Source organism: Syngnathus scovelli, chromosome 6 (assembly GCF_024217435.2).
Source record: "Syngnathus scovelli strain Florida chromosome 6, RoL_Ssco_1.2, whole genome shotgun sequence".
In the NCBI taxonomy this organism is placed as follows: Eukaryota; Metazoa; Chordata; class Actinopteri; order Syngnathiformes; family Syngnathidae; genus Syngnathus; species Syngnathus scovelli.
In genome coordinates this window covers 10,368,923-10,391,785 of record NC_090852.1, presented here as the reverse complement: position 1 = coordinate 10,391,785, position 22,863 = coordinate 10,368,923, and the positions used below count along the sequence as shown (strand labels likewise).

At 39.7% G+C, this 22,863-nt stretch overlaps 1 protein-coding gene across 1 annotated transcript in view; it reads left to right on the top strand.

Annotated features, from left to right (window-relative positions):
• The window catches only part of tmtc2b (transmembrane O-mannosyltransferase targeting cadherins 2b), a 63,636-nt gene that overhangs the window by 6,000 nt on the left and 34,773 nt on the right, over window positions 1-22,863 (top strand). Inside the window, exon 2 of the mRNA XM_049722780.2 lies at window positions 20,949-21,525. Coding sequence (XP_049578737.1) covers window positions 20,949-21,525 — 577 coding nt within the window. The remainder of the gene's footprint in view (window positions 1-20,948; window positions 21,526-22,863) is intronic.

The following is a 22,863-nucleotide window of genomic DNA, read 5'->3' as shown; positions in this document are numbered from 1 at the left end:
TTGGCCAGTTCAGTTGTGACGCCTTTGTCTATTGTCAGAGGAAAGGGTTGTGCGTTGTTCCTGTTATTCCCTCAGGAGGACTCAAAGTATGAGCCAATTAAATATTGGTCATTGGACGGAAGAAAGATTTCAAAGTTATCAGTTTAAATGGAACAGAAATGCAATAGCTTTGCGGACTAAATCTTCACCAATTTAATGAACTTGAGATGCATGCTCTGATTTTTTTTTTTTTTTTTAAACTAGACATAGAGATGTAGTAGAACATTCACTGTTAAGTACGTTAACAAAAGAGTCATTCTTTCCCACCTTGTGTGTATGCCAGCAGTTCATCTTGCTAGTTTGGGTGGCATTCTTTTGTAGCTGCAAAGATGATGCAGTTGTGATATTGGAAACAAGATATCGAGGTTTTGCAAGATTCACTTCATTGAGTAAAATGTGTGCAATGTGCAAAATGAACTTAGTACAATTAATAAAATTGTTTGTTTTTCGCACATGAAGTGCATCTAACCCACATTTCTCCTCAGAGGGCTTTTCCCAACATGGACATGCTTGATATAAATTTTTACGTGTATTTATTAGTTACTGCTGATACACAGGCTGCTTTTGACCAACAACAAGACTTTTGTTTTCCACTGAACGCTGAGGACCTATTTTAAATATTTCCATCTTTTAGGATACATTTGAATTCCTTTCCTGTCAGATAATTCATATTGTAGCAGATTATTTTGATTTCTTATCAGCTCTGCTGTAGATAGATTTCGGGCATAAGTTGTCAAGTTCTCATGAGGCAGATGAGTGTAAAATCTCTCCAGATGGTAAATCCACTCCAGTTTGTATTGTATTTCACAGATGTAGCCAAATTTCTCACTCACTCTCTTGCTTGCGCACTGTCATTGGGAATAAAATCACAGAGGAGGCAGATTGATGGATTCTTGATGGTTTACAGGGCTGCTTTCACAGGTTTATTTTGGCTGAGCACTGACCCCAAGAGTCTCCGGCCGTGGTGTTTCTCTTCATCACTGACCTCCGCATGTCAATTTCCCCTGCAGCTATTCCTCCAAGTGAGCACTTCCTCCCGGCTACCGAGATGGACACACACAATTTGTGTGAGTTTATTTAGATTTGACAAGGAACGGCTAACGAGAAAATGACTGTTATTCCTCTACCGGCCCCTTAAGTCTAAGAAGTTAGAGAGAATGGTTTTGACAGAATAATGAGGATTCTCGAATCCCCAAAATAAGTTTCTAATTGGAGGGTTCGCAGGAAAACATGCCTTTGAGAAAGTGATTGTGAGTATGGATGGACCAAAGTGAAAGGGTGCGAGAAGTTGAATTCACATGTGTGGTTGTGGCTGTCGTTTATCTCAACCTACCCCGAATGTGAACTCCCTTCTGCTAAAAGGCTTACGCCACCAACCTAAAGTGATGTTTGGAAGGCCTTAAACCTCACCGGTTGCCCCAGGTGGCACCTCTTAAAATATCCAGCATGCACAGTAGACCCATAAGCACATGGTGGAAACATCAGCTTCAGCTTCTGTTTTAATTAGGAAGCTGCTGGAAGACTCGTGGCCTTGGTTTACTTTCAGACTGCAGTGATCCTGACCCGTACTTTGAGCAGCATCACACACTAGTTATGTTTCTTGCTATCACAAGAATGTTGATTCAAGGATGTTTCTTTGAGTGTTTAAGTTTCGTGGTCAAGATAAGATTAAATTGCTTTTCTTATAAAACAAAAGGATTGGATCGCAAGTAAATGATTATCACACAGAGAACAATTCATTCAGTTAAACTAGCTTCTAATATCGAGTGGTCATTTGGGCCATTTGCAAATTAAGGCCATAATTTCTCTTGACTGACACCGTTGATGATTCTGTCACACGCCAATTGATGGCGGCAGGTACCTTCTGTGTAGACTCCCTTGAGACACACCTCTCTTGTTTGGAAGTAATAGATCTCCACTGGCCTCACATCCTGAATAGAATGTCTTTCAGCTGTTATTATTCATCCTCCTTGAGGCTAACATACATCAGCGGCTGGTCATTGAGGATTTATTGATTTGTTTTCTACCAAATAATAAGCTGCCACATTTTTCCATGTGACAATTGATATGACTTGCCCTTATTAGGATTCCCTCTATTTGTTCTTGTCACTGTGATACAGCCTACTAATGAATTCAATCTTACAATGGTGCGGCAATCTAAATGGGAAGAAAAATATTCTGAAGGGTATTTTGCAGAAGAGCACATTTGTATTTGTGCATTAGTAGGCGCTATAATAAGTACTTACACAAGGGAATACTGTGCAATTTCACTAGATTTTCACAAGTCACGCCAGTCATTAGTATAGGCAATACTATGTAAGACAAAAGAAGGTAATAAGTGATGTGGTTTAAATCACAGCTGGTAGAACCAACAAGACATTCGTATCATATGTAATGGATCTGCAAATCAATTTACTGCTCACTTTATAATGTTTTAACACAACTTTCATAGATCATTAGGGCAACTTATAATTACTTCTTCAATCATCTCATATCTCACAATTAAATTTGGTTAGAATCTGCCTAGTTCTAGTAAAACGGTCTTACCACCCAAAACAGTTTGATAGGCAAACAAACGGTGCCTCCTGTCTAAACCAGTATTTATTTAGCGCATTACAAATAAAATGTATCATTATTTAACTAATATTTTGTACAACACTAGAATTTGAGTTAGAGTGTAAAAAAAGATGTTGGTGCAGCACCTGAGGTGCCGCAATATGATTGTCTTATTAACAGAGTGGCTGTGTCGGCACTTATAGGAGACTTGTGACCATAACATACAATTGTTTACAGTTCCCTGGAACATAGTGTGCGAAATAACCTTGTTACTCAATAGTCAGCAAAAGCCTGCTCCGGTAAATTTCCATCACAAACCTTTTCACCCCCATTAGAGTATCCTAATTCACACACAGCCATCATTTTTTGCAGAGCATTGCATTCTCAACAATGTTAGAAAAAAGTATGATTTCTATAGTTATGGGAAATTCACATGTGCTAATAACCTGCTGGTCAATTGCATTGAATACAGGTAGAATGGAATTAATGTAGGTTTTCTTTTTTAAATAGATCAAACCCTAAATAAACATCAAACTATCATTCAAAACCACATTACTATAATTTCAACATTACTCTTAAAATAAATAGAGCTTAGAGCTAATTCAATGTAAGAATAAATGCACTGGGGGAATGAGGATGATGGTATGTAGATTGTCGCTTCACAACCTTTAAAATATAAATTACTGCTTTCCTATTAGTGATTGTATTACTTTGCATTGAAACTCTTTTCTTTTTTTGAATACATATTTTACTGTATATTACAAATGACTCTTTTTGTGTGTTTGATATGTACTGTACCTTACCTGTAGCAGGCAGTAGTAATCGCCGGCAACTTCTACCACTGCCAACAGTCATCCAGGTCATTTTCTGCATCAACCTCTACTTCCACTACTACTTCTGTCCCACCTTATTTCTTACAGTTCATCTTCTTTTATCTAAACAGATTGTTCATAATAACCATTAGAAAAGAAAAGGTCGACAATTATGTCTAATAATTATCTTGGGTTGTTCCCTTTAAAATGGATTAATATAAATAAAATGCCTAGCAGTACATATAATCCATTGGCACCACCACCATTCTTGATAAGGTGGAACAAGTAAACACTGTTGTATTGTGGACTACATGTTGACAGGATTTATAAGCATAGACGTGCTTGCATTTTAATGAGTAGTGTCAGCCTGGGTTGGAACTGTAGCTCCATTGTGAACAGTTGCTCATGTGTGGTGCTTGTTTGATCAAGACTCATTGTTGCTTGTTCAGTAGATGCCATGCTGGTGTTTCTTCTGTTGTACAAAGGATTTGAATACTTGTTGCATGTGTGATGGATGTACGTATTTGTACTTCATGGTGCTTATAGAAAGCAAACTTGATTTTGTTGTTTTGTTTGACGTTGAGCTTCCTTTGCAGTCTGAGAGCAATCGCCAATGTAGAAAACAAATCCTATGTGCTATAAATGTGCCAACTACCTGTTTTCTGTCAAAACACATAAATTGTGTTGCACATAGGGGGGTAACTAAAACTGATTTGTATCTGTAAATTGGTTTTGATTCAACCAAATCGAATCAGATCATTACCTTATAAAATGTACCTTCATTGAATAGTATCACACCCCATATATCATGATACGTATCAAATTGCCTTTTATGAGATGCACAGCAGGTGTAAATCCATGTAAATAGAATTTGTTTTGCTGGTGATTTATTTTATCTTTGAATTTAATTAACTGGAATAGTTTGGGCTTTAGGGAGCTTTCAAATTTTGTTTCATATTAACAAATTTGACTCAAGGTACAGCTATACCCTATAGAATTGACTCATGAGCCCACTGAATCAAATGTATCGTACCCCTTGTATCGAGATACATATTAAATAGTCCTTTATTGGAAAGATGCTTATGCCTAGTTGCACAGTTATTAATGTGATTAATCAGCATCTCACAGTTTTAACATTTTGAAAATATGGATGAATACTGATACTGAATAATAAGTCAAAACATTATTTCAACCGTGAGTATTGGACAACCTCCAAGGACTGTAAAATGACCATACCAACAAGCAGCTGGTAATGTATTTGTTAGCTCGCTCATTGGTGTGATGAAATAAAAGGAAATGACATGTACAGTCCCAAGGCCTTTGTAAGAGAAGGAGGAATGATGACCAATCAATACTCATAGCTATGGGCTATATCATATCACACCACCATGTCTTTTTGTAAATGTCAGTCCAGCCTCTCCGTAACAACTGGAATGTGACAACAAACTAGATTTGACATTGGGTCACTTTACTAACCTTTTAATTCCCTCTAATATTGGGACGCAAATTCATACAAAGGTTCTCATTTCTTACGGATGTCACAACAACAGATTAGAGACGTCACAGGATTGTGATTCAAGCTTTCCAGATTTTACCTAAACACTATTAAAGATATCAAGTTTAATGTGCTATTCTGACTGCATATTACATAAATGTTTAAAAAAATATGGACCAAGCTTCGGGCAAACCTAAATAATTTGTTCCTTCTGCATAAATAATACAACCACAGAAGACTAATGGAGTGGCCATGCTGCACAGTAGCCTCTCTAGATGGGGGACTGTGACTTTGAAGCATGGCAAAGGATTTCATTAATCTGTTTACATGGACCTAATCCCACCGTGCAGTGCAATATTTGGCAGTGGTGCCTTCAAACTCAGATTCTCTTCGCCAAGAAGTGTGGGGGTAGGTCAATTGCACTTTTCAGGTCATAAAACCCATACAAAAGTAATTTGGTGGGTTCGAGAGATTTCTTTTTTTCCTTTAGGAAGGACGGGGCGATTTGAAAAAGTAATAACACACTTAGCACATCATAAAAACGAATAGGATCACCTTAAGCCTCTTGTAGGTTTTGCGTCTTTTATTAACAGTCGACAAAGCGCAGTCTAGTTATATTCACCTTTTTAATTTAATCCTGTTATAATTGTTTGTTTTTTTATCAGTACATTTTAATTGAATTATTAAAAAAAATCACCTGTTTTTGAAGATCCCGAGCACTGTACTGTGTTTTTCACCATTTTTTCTTTTACAATGCAGCTGAGAAGGTAGAGCAGGAGTTGGCAAAGTTGCGCAAAATGTATTTACCTTAATTGTTGCAGATATGAGCTCCACTTGCACTGTGGCCCTTCAAAGAATCCTTTCACAAGAAACTCCTGTAGTTCTTCCAGATACTGCATTATCAGTGTAATGCAGATGGGCTGTATGCTCGCCATAAATCATCATGTGACTTTGTAAAATCACTGGGTCAATTGTAGACGGAAAAAAAAATAGGAAAGAGTAGAGCAAAGCACTGTTAAAACGTTGCAAACATTATACTGGAAGTCAGCGGTGAAGCAATCTCCTGATGATAGTGATGACCTGTAACTTATCTATATGTAGGTATGTGCAAGAAAACAAAGATAATTCACACTAAGTCTTTGCAGTATTGATGGGCCGGATTCATAAAATAAACTAGTACCAATCAATTATGTGGAAATTAATTGGCGGACTTTTAGGGGGGGGATGTTAGTGTGTGATTGTAAAGCAATTGTTTTTCACTTAAGATAATTTTCCACAATACACAGGCGTCTAGTCTTCCGGGAATGAACCTCCGGTCGTACTGAGTCTCCCCAAAGGAAGGAATTTTTCAGTTTAGTTCAACTTTTTATACTCATTGCTATACCTCAAAAAAAAAAAAAACTCCACTTAAACCGTGTGGTATATTATCTATTGTTATATCATTCACCTAGGATTTTACAATCACAGCGCAATTAGTCGACTGACTGACCATTGCCATCCTGACTACTCTAGCAAGGCTGAAAGTGGTGCTAGCAAAAAGTCATAGTCATAAAAAAAGAAATGCATGACTGCATCCCAGAGCCATAAATCGGAGATAAAACTGAAGTATGTCCGCTATATTGCCAAAAATCAATCTAAGGTTCCTATGGGTCTTTTGGAAAGAGGCTAAAATAAATCTTTCCTCCCGTTCTTAATTCAGCGGCTTACTCTATTTCAAACAACCCTGTAAATCTTCCTTCTGAGAAAGTCCAACCTCCTCTGAACTTTGCTATCAGGGATCTGACGTGCAGGCAGGTTTGTATGATGAAACACACAGTACTTTGTTCACAACTGCACACAGCTGTGTTTTACATGACCGCTCCCTATATTTCCTTCTCTTTTAATATGCTCTGCAGTGAGTGCATGGTCTCCTGTGTCATTATTAATCACGCTGGGTGGGCAATTAAGCGCATCTGTGAATGTGAAGGTCTGAATCGGTTCTATGTTGAGGACGGCACTCCTATTCTCTACTTGACGCTGAATGTTAAAACACCTACACAGCTCTACAAAGACAGATTGGAATAATCATGAGAGATTTTCAAAGTAATAGAACTCAATGTAATTTTGACAATGTGCCATATCTCATAGTAATGTTACATTCCTGTGCTTATGGTTCACTCAAATGACAATCATCAAAGTTACTGCTTGGAACTCTTTCTATTATTTTTATTTTTAGAAAATAGTACTAAACTAAAAATTGCTAATTGTCTGTTAATGCTTCGGGAAGCTATTTCCAAATCAAAATGCAAAATGAAATGAGTTGAGGTAAAATAGCAGGGACAATCTCTCTATATCTGTTTTAACTAGTGATGTTATTACTAACCTGTTGTCACCTTACCAAAAGGTACTTACATAATATATTCTAAATATTATACTATACTGAATAACAATTTCCCATATTCACAATTATAATGTCTCTTAAAATAATCTTGGGTTAATTGTATAATATAATATAATATAATATAATATAATATAATATAATATAACACAATATAACATAATATAATATAACACCGTATAATATAATATAATATATTCTAAACAGCGGCTCGGTGGCGCACTGGGTAGCACGTCCGCCTCACAGTTAGGAGGGTGCGGGTTCGATTCCACCTCCGGCCCTCCCTGTGTGGAGTTTGCATGTTCTCCCCGTGCCCGCGTAGGTTTTCTCCGGGCACTCCGGTTTCCTCCCACATTCCAAAAACATGCTTGGTAGGCACATTCCAAATTGTCCCTAGGTGTGAGTGTGAGTGTGAGTGCGATTGGTTGTCTGTCTCTGTGTGCCCTGCGATTGGCTGGCAACCAGTTCAGGGTGTCCCCCGCCTACTGCCCGATGACGGCTGGGATAGGCTCCAGCACGCCCGCGACCCCCGTGGGGACTAAGCGGTTCAGAAAATGGATGGATGGATGGATATTCTAAACATTATTCTATACTGAATAACAGTTTCCCATGTTCACAATTATAATGCCTCTTAAAATAATCTTGGGTTAATTGAAGAATCTAAATTGCCCACGCAGTGCACCCTCCATAATCATTGGATAAGATGCATTAAGAGCGTTATGACCTAAATTTATATTGCGGTATCACACTCTCATACTGAAAATTGTAGGCATGGTTCACCAGACAAAATCAAGGTCTTCTCATTGAATGATCAACCCCCATACATCAGGGGCTAATAATTGTGGCACACATGATTTGATGGAAAATAATTATTTCTCAATGAGTCCCATACTAACCCCCCCCCCCCCCCCCCCATCTCTTCCAATGACAGCTGGGAAATTGATAAATGGATGGAAAAAATGACACTACAATAATTCATCACTGCATATTTTATTTTTAAAACTGGAGTTAGCGTACCTGAAAAACTGTTCTAAGAGAGTCAACACCATTGCTATAGTGGATTTAAATAACCAAGAAGAAACGAAAATGCACATTGGAAGGGAGTTTTGTCACTGGCAATTTAACCATGTGCCAATTTGGCAGACACAATCCAAAATGCACCTCATTAGTAGAACAGCTTCCATGTTTGCTTGAGCAATCAATTGTTTATTTCTTCATGCACAAATCTTTAATCAGGCCCATTGTAAATCGGTTGTCTTTTCTTGCTCTATGTTTATTTACTCTGTAAATACAGGACACAAATGCAAATTTACATTTTGTTTGCTGGAAGCATTATGTGTGTACTTCCTGTAAGTATTTTCTTTTTTCTCAATGACATTTTACCTGCTGCTTTGTAAATTGATTTGACAAAGGGAATTTCTGTCCTGTCAAGCAACCCCAGTACTTAATGCTGTTTTGTCTAGCACTGGTTCCTGCTGAGTGCGCTTTTCACTTTTCTGGGCTGACACATTCGAGTTGGTTTGCAGCAAGTAATGAACGGAAACACTCAGTAAAACAAGCTGAAATTTTAAACATTATCTCAATAGAATCTACTGCTTTTTGTGAGCCAAATTCTGACATTTGTAAAAGCCAGAGGGATTTTACGTTGTAGTTTCTGCCACCGCCATTTGGGTATGAACCCTTTCACCAACTGTGAATGCAAATTGATGTTTTTTTTAAATGCAGAGCTGAAATCATTTATTTTGTGCTCAACATAGCCTGTATCAAATGCTCCGGAGTTTGGTTAGTCATCATGATTTTGGCTTCAGATATAAAATGTGGAAGGCAAACCTCAGAAAGCAAGGAGCGAACACAGATTAACACAGTCACAAAATGAAAAAACACAAAATTATGTCAGTGATTGGGCCCACACAAAGAATTGCTCATCATTTTTTTTCCACATGCTTTGACACACTTGTGTATTATGCATGAAACTAATGAATGTTTAGTAAATACTTAACTCCCCGATGAGATAATCTGGTTGTTATGCTGGAGCCCCTCGAGCTGAAACCCAAAATGCTTGATAATGATTCTTAAAATTTAAGATCATCTGACTTCCCAGGAAAGAATGCTTTATAGCCATATTCTTCCAGGAAAATGCAGAGCGTTTGATAGAAGCAGCTCCAAGGCAGACCAAAGTTTTCTGCCTAATGAGCATTCCATCTACCAGGCGTTGGGAGGAATTGTATGCTAATGTATCTATGTTAAACCGGGGTGTGTGGGCAAGCTTTGTACATACTGGACGGCTAGAATTTTTTTCATTGTAATATGCCAAGAAGTCAGGCCGGAGTCATCTTCTTTTGTCATTTATTGCGGGCTGGCAAGCAACTTTTGGAGTGCATTACTGCCACCCACGCTGGAATATGGAGCCTGTTACTGCATTTAGTGGAGGCTTTGATGCTATCTGAACATCTTGAGTGGTACACTGAAGTTCTTTGCGATATGAACAACATCACTCTAATGATGATGATTTCCACTCCAAATTGGATTGAATTTTTAACAGTTTTCCCCAAAGTTTAGGTTGAAGTCCTCGTGAGGAAAAGCACTTCAGGAAATCCATGGTTGAGTTCTGATTTTACCTTAATGAGAAAACAATTCTTCTGTTATGGTGATTAAGTCACAATACAGTGCCCCCTTATTTTCCTAGCCACATCTTAATCCACATACTGTTGTAATACATTAAGCTCATTAAATAATAACCCCTCCTCCACAACAGTTTTAACTGATTCCCAGTCAAATAAGATTTGTAAATAGATGAGTTTGAGGTTTACAGGTCACGGTGCAGTAGATTGTTCCTGAAGGGCATGTGTGGGTGGGTGGGTGGTCATAAACCTGACTGAGGGCTGGCTTGATCGCTTGAAGCGTCCCAGAGTGCCCTAACCTATGGCTGTGGTAAACACAGAACAGCCACCCACCCCCTTCATGATGACCCATAAATCTGTTCTCGTCTGCAAAGGGATTATGGCCCAAATAGACTAATCTGCTTCTGTGCATTAACGTTCAACCTTATATCTTCCGTCCATTGTTTCAAAAAGTCTCTCCATTGTTTGCAGCTCAAGCCACATTTTTCCCCATCGTTTCTGCATAGTGCAAAGACAAGAAAAAGCTCACAAGAGTATTTGAATATTTTATTTGAGATACTTGAGAAGGAACAGTGCTTGTAAGGGCCACCTGTAATAACAAATGATTCCCCAAAGTGTAGAAAACATCTAAAAGCAGCAGCGTAGGTGATTTTGTCTTGATTTATTAATACTCCGCAAATGCCGTAGGGTTACACTTGAAACATAGGTGTTGCAGAGTGAAAAAATAAGGATGCGAAGGACATTCTACTCATTTACATCCAGCAACACACAGTGTACATAAACAAATGTTTGACTCAGATAAATGTTTTGAGAGCGAACTCTACCTCCCAAATGATATTTTTATAAGCTTTATCTGCCAGTACAGTTTGTTTGAGCATCGTGGACCGAATACAGCTGGGATGTATTACTTTATACCATATCTGGCTTTTTCACTAATGAGTATGTGGTGCAAAGCTGTTTGGAGAAAAAAAAAAAATGATAAAAAAAAAAAAAAATGAAATGGTGACTAGAATTGTTAACCTCACTGTTGTCATTGTTGTGACCAATACCAATTGTTTTGATTACGATTAAGTGACTGATTTTGTGAACGGTATCCCAAAACAAAACATTTATTTCATAACACAGGAATGTGTTTATAACCCCGTTTTTTATTTTATATTGGCATTTGTTTTTAAGTTAGGAAAATGGCTGATTTATTTATCTATTTATTTATTTTCTGGATTGAATTTTGAATGAAGTCCTAGTAAATGTAACATTTTTCCAATAAACCAAGCGAGAGGGAAAGAAAAGATTTACCTCCAAACAGGGGAAACATTTTGAAACACATACCCCAGGAATTTGATGAAGTGAATTTTTGGATGCATTTTTGGATGCACATGTCTTCTTTGTGGCTTTTGTGTGCAAACGACTCCAAAAAAGCTTCCAGGAGCATCTTGAGTGTCCCTGCCATCTGAACTCTACAGGATCAGCCGTCTGGTGAATTGTCGATCTTGTTACTCACATGTGAACGCATGGTTTGGCTGACGATTCACTGTCAGTCAGTCATTTTTCACGCTCATTTTTTTTCACTCTGTGCTGAGATAGGCGGTCACACAAATCAATGTTTGTTATTTTAGCCTTGTCTTGTATAACATTTTATGATTTCTCAACCTTATATGCGCCTCTTTCCCCTTATTGCATACAAACACTGAATAGAAATCTTCCCTTAGACATTTGGGGTGGACTAAAAGGAGCTGCTTGAGGCTCAAGACATGCATGTCCTTGTATATGCGCTCAGTGTTGACTGATGCATAGTGACAGTTGTGTGATATAACCTGCTGGACAAACAGGTCAGGGATTGTACTTGGACTGTCTGATTAATGTCATCAGCGGCACGCAACCACTGAGACTTATCTCCATGGATTGTTGGGTGTTGAATACAAATACTTTTGTAAGCGTCAATGGTCAACCAAAGAGATGACAGAGATGACAAAGTTCCTTCTTCCTCCTTCCGTTCCGTCTTGCTGTCTGATCCTTGAGCATTGTGGAGGTCAGCCACTCTTCTCTGGTGACCTCAATTCCTTAAGGAAAGGTTTCCTGAGATGATGCAGACTCCCTGCCCCCTTTTGGCAGCTGACCTGAAAACAGCTCAGAGTGCGGCCGAGGCTGTGACATTGGTTGTTTGGAGAAACTGCCAATAAGGGCCTGATGTATCCATCCTCCTCCCACCCCCATTGCTTTTTCATCTGATGAAGGACACAGCTCCATCTGTTTCCTGCTACAGAATGCTGCAGTGTTCTCAGTCATATCAGATGAAGAGGAACGACAAACGGAAGGATGCGTCACTACTTTATTCTTTTGTTATGACAAGTGGTTCTGCTTGAGCGAGAGCTCTGGAAATATTGGCATGTTTGTTAAAGCACTTTGAATGCGGGTGTGAGTCGAGCATCCAAGCAGATAATTAGTCACAAAATCCTGATGCATTCTCTCACGGCGCTTCTGCACCAGACTCTGTCATGTCCCATCAATAACCAATAACATCTGAAATAGTTTGATGCAAACACACAGTGTGTGCCGCTCTGCTGGCTATTTCCTTGCCTGTCCATTTCTTTCCATCAGTGTGTCATCCACCATTGGGCTCAAACCTCTTGTCATCCTCCAGCACCTGTCATTGCCATTGTCCTCCAGTGAAGACGTGTGCAGCTACACTGACATGTCCTGAGCAACATTTTCAATGGCACTCTCCCCATGGAGCGGCCGCTTTTGTTTCACCAGCAGTTCTCTCCAGATTTCGGGGCAATCAGAAAGGGGGCATCCATCTTGCAATTCAGAGAGGCGTGGTGCTCTGGGCTTGCTCGGTGTGATAATGGACCACACATGGTCGTGCTCGAGCCTCTCACTGGGACCAGGCACTCGAAGCTTGGGCTCCGGACTGAGCTCTGGCCATTCTCCATGCAGCTGCCTCAAAGGCCTCTTCTTCTCAGCCTTTTGTCTTGGCCCTTTCACTTAACCTAAGCTCTGCTGGGGCCTTTGTCCTCCTATCTAGGGGGCCTAGTGCATCTGTACCAATTCTGTTTTCTTTACAGCAGCTACAATATGCCACCAACAAGAAGTCAGAAAAATGAGAGAATGGAATTGTTAAGACATTTTAATTTTGCAAGTTTTGCATGATTATCAATGGATAAAATATAATAAATGTAGGTAATTATTAAATTAAGTAAAAACTGCTGGGATAGGCTCCAGCATGCTCGCAACCCTCATGATAAGCGGTATGGAAGTTGAATGAATGAGAGAATTCACATTTATGTACAGAAATAATTTGATTCTAAGTCATTTTAAAGTCACGGCATCTTTGCTATAAAGGCAACACGCTTGTCTCAATGTGGTACATGTTTCACCTTTGTTAATATTCACAGATCTTTACAATCTGAATTTGCATTATTTAAAATAGCATGAGTCTCCCGTTACAATGTGAGCTTTCCTTTTCTTTGTCTTTCTTTTTTTTATTCTTGTATGATATTTGTGTAATGTTACCAGTGAGACTTGAGGAATACTGTCGTAGATTTTAGTGATGCATTTAAATGTGATGACATTTCTAGCCTGATTGCTCTTCAACTACAGTGAAGAAAGGTTTGATGTATCTGAATTTAGAAATGCACCAGTCAAGTATAACATTCAGTGGTTAATGGTCCACAAAGTCATCTAAACCACATGGTCCTTTAATGTTGTTAGTGCCAACCAAAATTACAGTATGGGAGAATATAAAGACTATGGCTTGCTTTAATAGATGCTGTGAAAAAAAATACTTTTGTAGAGTTTCTGTTTTATACATCCAGGTCATCACACTGCCTGTGGTATATAGTTTTAACCAAGTACATGTGCTTTTTAGGTTAGAGATCTGCTGTATTTTATTCTGTTAGCATATGCCTAAGCCTTGCAAAATATTTAACCAGCGTTTCCTGGCATCATATTTTAGTTAACAATATTCTCCCAAATAAGATTTAACTTCTTCGCAATTTTTACAATCCTCATTCATCCCTAGAATGCTTTTTCTTTTCCCAAAACCCAAATGTGTAGAACTACTTCCGACTCGCCATAGTGCCAATTCTGAGAAATTATTTGACCTGGACAAGAATTAAATAACGTTAAGATGCTACATTATCATATTTTCAGTCAAGTCTGATAAGTGTGTTAGATATTTCCAACTTCAATTAGCCACAACTACAGTAGTTCCTGTGAATGTAGAACAATCACTTGCTTTAGAAAAGATGCTGTGATTTGGCTGCTGTAAGATTCAACATGTAAAAATGGTCCTCTTTGCAAAAAATGGTAATTAGCCCCCCATGGGAAATGGAACCCATTTAAAACATGAAAAATCTGTTTTGAGTACATTTCCTGTTTATTCTGGTCCTGTGGGAAGACAGAACCTTCTCTGCATTAACAGACGGCTTCCAGTTAACCGAAATGAGTTTATTATAGCCTCAAGAATCGGTAATGTTCTTCATGACAGACCTCTTTCAGTGTTGGTACAATCTTACCCCAATACTTGCCTATTAGAAATCTCTCACCGATCCATCATTCCTGTTTGAAATATAAACGTCATATTATCATTGTGCCCTCCAGTTCAAATCAGTCCAGCGTATCTCGGAGCAAACGGGAGTTAATGAGGCAGCAATATCAGCCCTCAGTGTTGCATTAGTTCAGTCTGTCATAGAAGGCCCCGAAGGAAGACAAGAGCTCCATCAGCAACACTCCACACACTCGTATGTGGGCAGGCTACATGTGCCTTCAATTAAGGGCTAGAAGTGGAGCCCAAATGGGGATGTTTAGCGGAGTGAGCCAGGATTTAGAGTGACACAAGAACACTGGCCTGTTGTGATAGTATCTAATGAGATCACTCAGAGCTGCATCCTTGAATGCTGCCATTCATTAATGTGATGCTTCTTTGTATATGCATGCGTGTCCCATTTCACTAAATAAGCTTTCACGCTGTGTTCTGCTGGAAGCCTTGTGGTGGTAAGGGCCAAGCTAAAAGAGATCTGCTCTTCATGGTGGGATGGCTGAAGAATGTGCTTACCAAAGAGCCCATGTTGTTGTTTAGGGTGGCCTTTATTTCATTGTTGTTGCCGGTATATTTTGTGTCTGATTGCACGTGAATTTTCAGAATTTTCACCAAAACATACGTTGCTCGGAGTCAGGCACCCAATTTTATTCTGCACTAAGATAGCTTCTTCATCTTTCAACTGAAGAGAATCATTTTCATAAAATGACAGGTGTTCCGAATGCTGTGTTTCAAACATATATAAGATGGCGCATGCACTAAAGATGTCTTCTCTTTTACGCTCAACTGGCATTCTCAAAGATTCTTTGGGCACTTAAGCCCCCATACAATAAACATCAGTAAGAGACTGGCTGCTTTGCTGATGTGCTGTGATTTAAGATCATCCTTCAGTCCTGCCTTGAGTCCCCTTATGGTAAAAGCTTTGGGAATAAGGATGACAAAAAGGCTGGACTAAACAATCCATTCACTTATTTGTAGCCTCTTTGTATGGACATTCCATCCCACTCTGCTTGTCCCTCCATCTTGTGGGGGTTGCTTGTTGAACCCCTTTTTGGGTCAAACCAGAATACATTACCAGCGCAGTGATGGGCAAGTAAGGAAAAATTTCCTTGACCACAGTGCAGTGCATGCTTCCTTTACACCGAGGTCCCTTGCCATTAGAAAGACAAGCGTAAATACGTGAGGAGGAACAAATCAAACAAATTTATTAGCGTGCACCCGAAAAGGTCAGACCAAGACAAAAAGCCCTCCTGTTGTGAGAGGGCTGATTGTTTAGTAGTACGTCTAACCGAGCCTGGAATATTACCAAAGGATTAGACATGGGTCAGGCTGAGGGGAAACATAAAAGTAGAAGACATTGGGAACAAAAAGCCTCTTCACGTTGGGCCGTGAGGTTTATTTAATGAATCCTATTTGGTTCACATATCTATTTGAATGCTAAAAATGACTAATTGAGACTGAGAAATTAGATTTTGTTCTGTCAAGGAGGTCATGTTTTGTTGATGCTTCTCTTTAGTAAGTAGGATTACACACACGCGCACACACGCACACACACACTAAAATGATGAAGCAGGTCTGGATAAAGGTATAATCTTGAGGACTAAATTTATTTTTTAATTTTTATTTTGAATTCAAGTTTGTGCTGGTCAAAATAATTTAATGCATAATGCTTAAATTGTAGAGTAAAATTTTATTTAAACCCATTAATCAAGGGAGGGTGATCCATTAAAGCAGATCAACCCTTGCAACTTTTCATGGCCTTATGTTCTGTACTTTTTTGCCCTGCCCCGCCCCCTGAAAAAAAAATTTAAGTAAAAAAAAAATATATATATTTTGAAAAAGAAAAATCTGTAAATCATTATTCGTTGTACCACGAGTATGTAGAGTCCACTGTACTGTAGATGTGAGTATGGTAAGGTCGTGCAGCTTACTCACACGAGATTTTTCTTTGGTCCTACTCAAACGAAACAATAAAAGATTGACCAGTCCAGGAAGAAAGAATGGAACAATATTCAGCATCACTGATGGTCAAATAGCAGACTTCCACGCAAGCAGCGTAGATGATCATGTGAGTGCGAGAGGTTGTCGTCTCGATATGTGCCCAACCACGCCGGTGTAGTCTGCCTTTCGCTTGAAGTCATCTTAGATAAGCTCCAAACTCCCCGCAGCACTGAACAAGATAAGCGGTACAGATGGATGAATTGTTTGACCTTGAAGAAAATGAAACCATCACACAGACGTACACAGTTACAAATAATGCCTGATTTACAGGGCAGAGGTTTTATTTACTATGCATTAGCTTTGCAGCCTAATCTGAATTAATACACTAATTGTAAAAGTACCTTTCTAAATAGATCTTTGAATGTACTTCCGGTCATCCACTTGAGAGATGGACTCAAGAGTTTTGTGAGACCTGAAAGTTCATATTCAGTCGGGTATTTTTTCCTCACTGTTTGAACAAACTGTTTTTTACTGAGTGGAGGTGCAGGAGTTGTTCAATAACATGGAGCTGTTTGTGAGATTGGCCTGCAGGCATGCCACTGAAAATGTGTGTGTGAGTGTGTGAACGTCCATGCGAGTGCTTGTTTGCACAAGAGCCAATGCCACGCATGGTCCTGTTGTCTGATTTATTGGATGCAATATTCAGAGTATATATCACCCTCCTCCGCTCTGCACAGCACACCAATGTAATTGGGTCCTACATCTAAAACCATACTTTAGCTGTGAAAACTTTGATTTATCTTCTACAATTTCACCTTGAACAGTGATAAAGCATAGTGTTAATCTTTATCTTTATTCCAGAAAAGCTGGAATAACAGTGTGAGAGGTCAACAAGTGAATTGAAACAGAGCTCTCATAAATGCAGATGTTTGTGGATTCTTGTATTTTTATTTTAGTAATCAAAGTGTCATTGAGCATTAAACGTCTGTTTCACTTTTTACTTGCTGATGTTTCTTTTTTCAAAGAGTGCAGTGAATTTAAGACTCCTGCTGGATGTCAGAGAATCAATCAGGTTTTGTGTCCCAGGCAACACTGCACCATGGGATGCAATGTTGGACTGCCAGTATTAAATCCTGCTCTGCCAAACTGGTTGGTTGCTGCTTTTTAGGCAAAGATCAGCATTCATGTCGTGCCCGTCCTTTGTGCTCCCAGTGCCTGATCGTGGATGCTAGACAGCAGCCCGAGACACCGTGTCTCTGTATCCCGTAGTTTTTGTGTCTCCTATGCCATGAAATGTTGTGCGCGAGTGCGTCTTTGAATGATGGTTCCAGTGGATCAATGCAAATATCCTTGAATGGATGATGCTCTAAGATTTGGACATGTACGTTCCTGGACCAATTGGACACCTAATGATTATTGTGTTGTTTGAAAGAAAAAAGCCAATATACAGAAATAAAATTGGCGCACAAAATTGCCATAGACTCATTCAAAACATTGTGTTAAAATTAAAAATGAAGATTTAGCTTTGACAAGCATTGGACCAAAGGAGCTTTCCGGAAACCTTCAGTGAATGAGCTGACACTATCCATTATGCTTTTCAAATATTAAAGATGGGTGGTGACTCAGGCACAGTTGGCAGACCTCCAATTGATTTCCCACCTACATGCTCTCTTTTCATAAACACTTTCTTCAGTGGAGAACTTATCAACAGTGCTTCTCCTAGCTTTAGCCAATTAGTGCACAATGTTTTGCCTGAGCTGCTTCCAACCTTGCATTATCAGGCAGCACTGCGGATTAGCGGCGCAAACAATAAATGAGTTTGTCGAGAAATATTTGAGGGGGAAAATGTGCTTTTCATTTTGCTTCAACTTGTTTGACTGTTTTTTGAAGCGTTGGCTAAAATGATGGCAAAATTAGGTCGTTTTGCGGATGCTGCAAGAAGAGTATCAGACCTCAACATCGGAACAACAGACTGGTTGCTTCCCTTTGTGGGCTTTATTGTTGGTCACATTGTGTAGCCATTCTCTAAAAATAATGAGTTGAGGAAATGTTTGAAACGTTTTAAGGTTTACCACAGGAATGTCAATTATTGTGCATGATGTTTTCAACCACAGAAGGTGCATGTGATTGCACAAGAGTTGTGTTTTTCCTTAAATAGGTGGCTCATATGTCCTTCTGCATCTGACAGTACTTTCGTATAATTTATACATTCACAGTCATCCGTTCACAGTTGATTCAAACTTGAGGGAAATGTCTTCTGGATAGTGTCCACCTATAACCGCTTTAAATTACTTTATATGAATCTTTATGGATTTCTGCTTGTACATATGGGCCATGCTGTATTTAATGTTGTTATTGTTTGACACTCTTAACAGATTGAGCCACAAGATCCACTTGTTCGTATGTGAACAAGGACTCGGTTGGGCAAAGAATGTGCTCCTGGCTCGAAAGAAAAAGGTTTTAAGTGCACAGAGAAGTCTCTGTAGCTGAGAGTCAATCGCTTTCCCCATCTGGGCTACGGGTAGAAGAGCACGCCCTGATCATCAATTTCTCCTTAGCTATCAGCCGTTTAGTGATTTGTGTTGCGACTCATTTAGAGATATTGTTGCAATGTTGGTTCTGAGGTTACTACTGTGTTCCTCTCCAAGGTCTGGTCTTCTATTTCTGTTAGACACAGGTGCTCGCCAGCCCAATATAGTGTAAGTAAAGAGCCAATCTAAGACTTGTACCTCATGCAAGATGACTCAGGAAGCCAAAGCTATAAACACAATTGGGTTTTGACACACTGGCACGGGCTTTTGTCTTTACTTTGTTGCCAGAAAATGCAGTGAGGTTTTGTGGCAATACATAACTCACTAGCTTCTCCGTGCTGCACAATGGAAAGAGACCACGTCTGACTCTGAAACGGCCTTAAGATGTAATTGAATCGTATTGCCTCTTATGTGAGCATAATAAAGATTTTTCTTGACAAATGGGCTGGAGAAAATACCCTGGCATATATTAGTCATGTCGTGGCGTAGTGAGCTTTTGAGTATTCTGGTGGAAGCGTATGTGATGACATTCAAGACATTTCCATTACATCTCCCCTGACTAATTCTATTCCCCTTTCCAACATCTTGAGGCACGGTGGTCTTTACTTCCTTTTGATTCTTCATCAAGTACAAGCTTCTACTTGGTTAATTTAAGACTTTTTGCGCTTTGATGGGTAGTACAAGTCCCGCCGCTTCACAACTAGCTTCTCAGAAACCTTCTGGCATTATAATGTGGCAGATGTGGCGGTTGCAGCCCGAATTAAGTGTTATGTTTCAAATGCCCTCGGTGGAAGAGGATTGTTTTTGTTTTTTGTGTGAGTGCATGCATGGGTGTGTTCTACCATGCACATTAAGCCAATATAAATGGTTGCTCTGTTGAAAATTGGGCTAATGTGCATGTAGTTTCATGTTTTCCATGATGAATTGTTTTTGCACCCAGCTCTCTTTGAGCTAATTGACATTGTTAATTGCGAGGGTCTCTGGTGCACGTTACAAGCCCGATCGGGTGCTCTTGGCTTGCTCTCACTTGTCATGTCCCATCTGTCCCACCTAATTATAACACTAGTGTTATGCTCGAATACTCTACCTTCCCTTTGAGGAGGCTCAAGCTGATGCTTTGAAATCATCTGAGCTGCCATGTTCCAGGGAAGCAGAGGTCACCTGTCAGACACTGCACTGTTTGTCAAGGAAGATGGAATAAAAATGGAAGGACTCCTGCTGTGCCTTTCTGTTCCCCTCGCCTGACCCCTGCTGACTTCCCCCCACCCTTCTCCAGTCCACTGACACTCACACAGCTTGTGGCTGATGTACCATCTTTGAATCAGGTCAAAGAGGTTCATCCCTAACAGAGGAAAAGTCAAACTGGCTCCTTATTTAGCATCCTTGCCTGTTGATAGAAGCTCAAAGTACATGTTTGGGTTTACCCTTTTGTTTAGAATTGCCTTCAAGTGTGTAGATCATTCCATTGCAGCGTTTTAAACATGTAATCCTCTGCATTTGGCAGGAAAATAACTGTTGACCATCACCACATCATCTTCTCTATAAAACTGATTCCTGCCATTGTGGCATTTCCCTACTGTGAGCTTGTATTTGTTTGTGGTCGTGGGTGTGGCGCTCTTGCCAAATCCCAAAGTGCACCGCCGTAAGTGCTGTGGCTGCAGTGGCAAAGCTGTCTAAAATTTGAGGCACAACCTTGGTGAGTTTCTGTTTGTGAAAGCATCCTGACCCACTCCCTCACCCGTTAGAACATGCTGCTTTTTTCTTTAATAGTCTTTTAGTCTGTAGTACACCCTTGGAGAATCCACAGGAAGATGTGTTTAACAGTTTTGAGAGCTCTATAAATTGAAAATGTCAGGCCAATAAAGTTGCCTGGCAGTGAAGCAGTTTGACTTTAATTGAACTGACATACATGTCAAGGTTCAACATTGCATTTAATGTAAATGTAATTTACCCGTCCACAGTGTGGACCACATCACTTATTTTAGCACAAAGTTGATTTTAAACCTTTTTTTTTCTCCCTCTCTCTTTCTCCACAGCCGTGCAATCAAGACCAATCAGGACCTGCTCTCAGAAACGCCGTGGACAAATATCTTTTATGATGACTTCTGGGGCACATTGCTCACGCACAGTGGGAGCCACAAGTCTTACCGGCCACTCTGCACCCTCTCCTTCCGCCTCAATCATGCTGCTGGTGAACTGGATCCTTGGGGTTACCACCTGGTGAATGTGGCTCTCCACGGAGCGGTGACTGGCCTTTTCACACGGCTGGCTCACCTGCTGCTCGGAGGAGGCTTATGGTGCCTCCTAGCTGGCCTGCTCTTTGCCTCTCACCCCATCCACACCGAGGCGGTGGCAGGTGTCGTGGGGCGCGCCGATGAAGGAGCTGCCTTCTTCTTCTTGCTGTCCCTGCTATGTTACATTCGTTACTGTAAACTGCAGGGCGACGCTGGAGCAGTGCAGCTTCTAGCTTGGTTCCTTGGCAGTTTGGGTTGTGCTGCGTGCAGCATGCTGTGGAAGGAGCTGGGAGTGACCGTGCTGGCCTTATCAGCGCTTTATGACATCTGCGTCTTGCACAGGCTCAAACTGCGACAGATTCTCATTCTTCTCTATAAGGTAAACATGTTCCCCCTTTGTAACGTTGCTTATTCACAAAGTCTGATTTCATAATCAAGTAGAACAACACCTGTGTAGGTATGAAACAGAATTGGGACCACACAATGTGATTGCGATTTCATTCTGGCCTTTCCAATGATATCTATTTTGTGGGATCAAAGGAGCTTTGCTCTCTAGCGAAAACAAACTGAAGACTGCAGCAAAACACAAATGTCATTGCGGTTTTCGCAATACAAATGACAACTGTCGACATGCTGTAAACCCTTAAGTAAAAATATTTTTATAAAATTCAAAATTGGGAGTTGTTGATGTACAAGAAGGCAGGGAATTCCATACTAAATTAAATACATTGAAATGTACTTTTTTGTTCAATTTTCAAGTACTTAACATGATATCATAATGGTGTGGACTTTTTTATTTCATCATTCATACTATTTGACTGATTACCTCTACAATCTTAGAATTGAACAAATGTTTCATATTGGTGCCACCAGATTGGTCAAGTCCTATTTAGCTCCAATTCGTCTGACTGTGCTCAGTCATATATTTTTGGGGTTTTTTCTTCAGACATGACTAGTAGATTAACCCGTCATCTGTTTAAAGGCATAACTTCCTTGCCCTGATTACTGTGAAACTGTGTTTTGTTAAAATGACTCATGATAGCATTAATCTAGTGATTAATGAAGTGATTCGTGTGTAATCACTTGAGAAATAATAACATTCCAATACAGCGATTGCTTAAGCCAGTGAAAAAGACATTATTTTTTATTTTGAAACAACAGAATATCACGCCACTATTGTCCCTGAAGCACCCATCACGAGTATTTACTGTTGTCTGTCTAAGATGGCTACGCTTTGCTGCACATCGGAATAAAATTCAGTGGGGCGTGTGCATAAATGACACCAAGGTGTTTTTGAAGAGCTGCTACATAATAAATGCACACATCTGGCATGTGTAAGCAAAGAACACAAAATGGAAGGCACCCAGCAGAGATTACCAAAGAGAAAATGTTTTAGCTGGAAAAAAGAATTAACATTTAATGTTTCAGTGTTTTGCATAGTGTGGAAACAAAGACGCTCCCTGATGACCTTCATTATTGAAGTGCTATCTGACTTTGTGTGTCCTCAGTAGGACGTTCTACTTTGAACTGCACACACAGACAGCTTTTTTCTTATTAGTTGCAGTTCAAATAAAGTGTTACTGATTTTTCTCAACATTTCCTGAAAAAAAGATACCCACTGTTTTATTTCTGGTGCAGCTCAGGCCCTTGTGTGTGTATTTTTACCATTGTGGGTTAATCATTTGACAGGGTGTCCCCAGAGCCAGATTGATCTCTT